Here is a 2,161-nt window from a genome sequence, read left to right as displayed (position 1 = left end):
CTACTATCTATATATCTGTCTGTCTGTCTGTCTGTCTGTCTGTCTGACAGTAAGATGAATGCAGACCAGCGGGTGGAGAGCCCCATCCCCATCCTGCCCCTGCTGGCCACGCCTGACGCTGAGACGGAGAAGCTCATCAAAATGAAAGATGAAGAAGTGAGATTAACCTCTGAGGCAAACGATGAAACATCATGCCAACCGTTACATAATGGTGTTTACAATCACATGTTTGGTCATGTAAGTTATTATGTTATGTAAGCTGTCTCATCCTTTCGCCTCTCTCCTCTCCCCCCCCCCCCCCCCTCTCTCTCTCTCTCTCTCTCTCTCTCTCTCTCTCTCTCTCTCTCTCTCTCTCTCTCTGTCTACAGTTGAAGAGGATGCAGCAGATGCTACAGAAGATGCAACAGCAGATGCATGAACAAGACCTGTGACCTTTTCACCTTTCACCTTTCACCTTTCACCTATCACCTGTGACTTTTCACCCATCACCTGTCACCTTTCACCTATATACCTACCTGTGGACAGAGTCAACTCATGGAGCCGGTCACATTCTGCCACATATACATGGTCTTTTACAGGGAATCTACCAGACACCAGGTCACCTGTGTCACAGTGACATCATAAAGCTGCAGTGACATCATCTAGGTTTCTCAAACGCAACGCAGAGCGCTGTTCTCCAAGAGTCCACAACGCAGCGCATCACAGAGCACTGTTCTTCAAGAGTCTGCAACGCAACACATCACAGAGCGCTGTTCTTCAAGAGTCTGCAACGCAACACATCACAGAGCGCTGTTCTTCAAGAGTCTGCAACGCAACACATCACAGAGCGCTGTTCTTCAAGAGTCTGCAACGCAACACATCACAGAGCGCTGTTCTTCAAGAGTCTGCAACGCAACACATCACAGAGCGCTGTTCTTCAAGAGTCCACAACGCAGCACAACGCTGTTCTTCAAGAATCCACAATGCAACACATCACAGAGCGCTGTTCTTCAAGAGTCTGCAACGCAACACATCACAGAGCGCTGTTCTTCAAGAGTCCACAACGCAGCACAACGCTGTTCTTCAAGAATCCACAATGCAACACATCACAGAGCGCTGTTCTTCAAGAGTCCACAATGCAACACATCACAGAGCGCTGTTCTTCAAGAGTCCACAACGCAACACATCACAGAGCGCTGTTCTTCAAGAGTCCACAATGCAACACAAAGCATCACAGAGCGCTGTTCTTCAAGAGCCCACAATGCAACACAAAGCATCACAGAGCGCTGTTCTTCAAGAGTCCACAATGCAACACAAAGCATCACAGAGCGCTGTTCTTCAAGAGTCCACAATGCAACACAAAGCATCACAGAGCGCTGTTCTTCAAGAGTCCACAATGCAACACAACGCATCACAGAGCGCTGTTCTTCAAGAGTCCACAATGCAACGCAGCACAGAGAGCGCTGTTCTTCAAGAGTCCACAATGCAACACAAAGCATCACAGAGCGCTGCGTTGCGTTGTGGACTCTTGAGTGGTTACTGTTCAATGCAATACACCAGGGCAGTGATACGGTTTGGCCAGGTCTGTGGCAACACCAGGAGGGTACCTGCACAAACTGTACAGCTTTTTCACTTAAAAATATTTCTATTTTTATTTTATTTTATTTCCACGTTTGACCTGCAGTTTTTGTTTTCTAATTCTACTGTCTTGTTTATTATATGCACCAATGTCTACCAAGTGCAAACGTACTCTGCAATACGTTTGATTTAGAGTTTTGTGTTTCTGGCCAGTGGCTAGAAGGTATTCTTACAGCAGGCTACCTGTGACAACAGAAGAGGAACGCTCTGCTCGTTGCAACGTGGAACTCCTCGAAAACCCTCCACCACATCCCCGCCATGAACTCCTGCCATTAGCAATTCATTAAGGTCACACAAACAATGTCTCAAAAAGTCACACATTACCGGATGGATGGATAGATGACTCTATGACATCATACACTGGGAGGGACTTCTTCTTCTTCTTCTTTTTGTATAAAACCTGCCGACACTTTGCTTGTCGTTAGGCCAGTGAGTATATAGCTGAGCTATGTAGAAAGTAGAACGCACTTTGTTACCTTAGAGTTGGTGTCCAAGTTAGTTTTGTAACAAAATGACTACTTGACACTGTTGTGAGTGTTTCTAT

At 46.4% G+C, this 2,161-nt stretch overlaps 1 protein-coding gene across 1 annotated transcript in view; it reads left to right on the top strand.

Moving 5' to 3' along the window:
- Positions 1 to 431, top strand: part of LOC311237229 (septin-5-like) — a gene marked incomplete at both ends in the record, with an annotated part of 26,441 nt that extends 26,010 nt beyond the window's left edge. Inside the window, 2 exons of the mRNA XM_084325036.1 lie at positions 51 to 156; positions 369 to 431. Of these exons, the coding sequence (XP_084181162.1) occupies positions 51 to 156; positions 369 to 431 (169 nt within the window). The remainder of the gene's footprint in view (positions 1 to 50; positions 157 to 368) is intronic.
- Between the last annotated feature and the right edge of the window lie 1,730 nt (positions 432 to 2,161).

This window comes from Notolepis coatsorum, assembly GCF_963971535.1.
Source record: "Notolepis coatsorum genome assembly, chromosome: 11".
NCBI lineage: Eukaryota > Metazoa > Chordata > Actinopteri > Aulopiformes > Paralepididae > Notolepis > Notolepis coatsorum.
The sequence above is the reverse complement of the archived record's forward strand: the minus strand, read 5'-3'. Positions and strand labels throughout refer to the sequence as shown.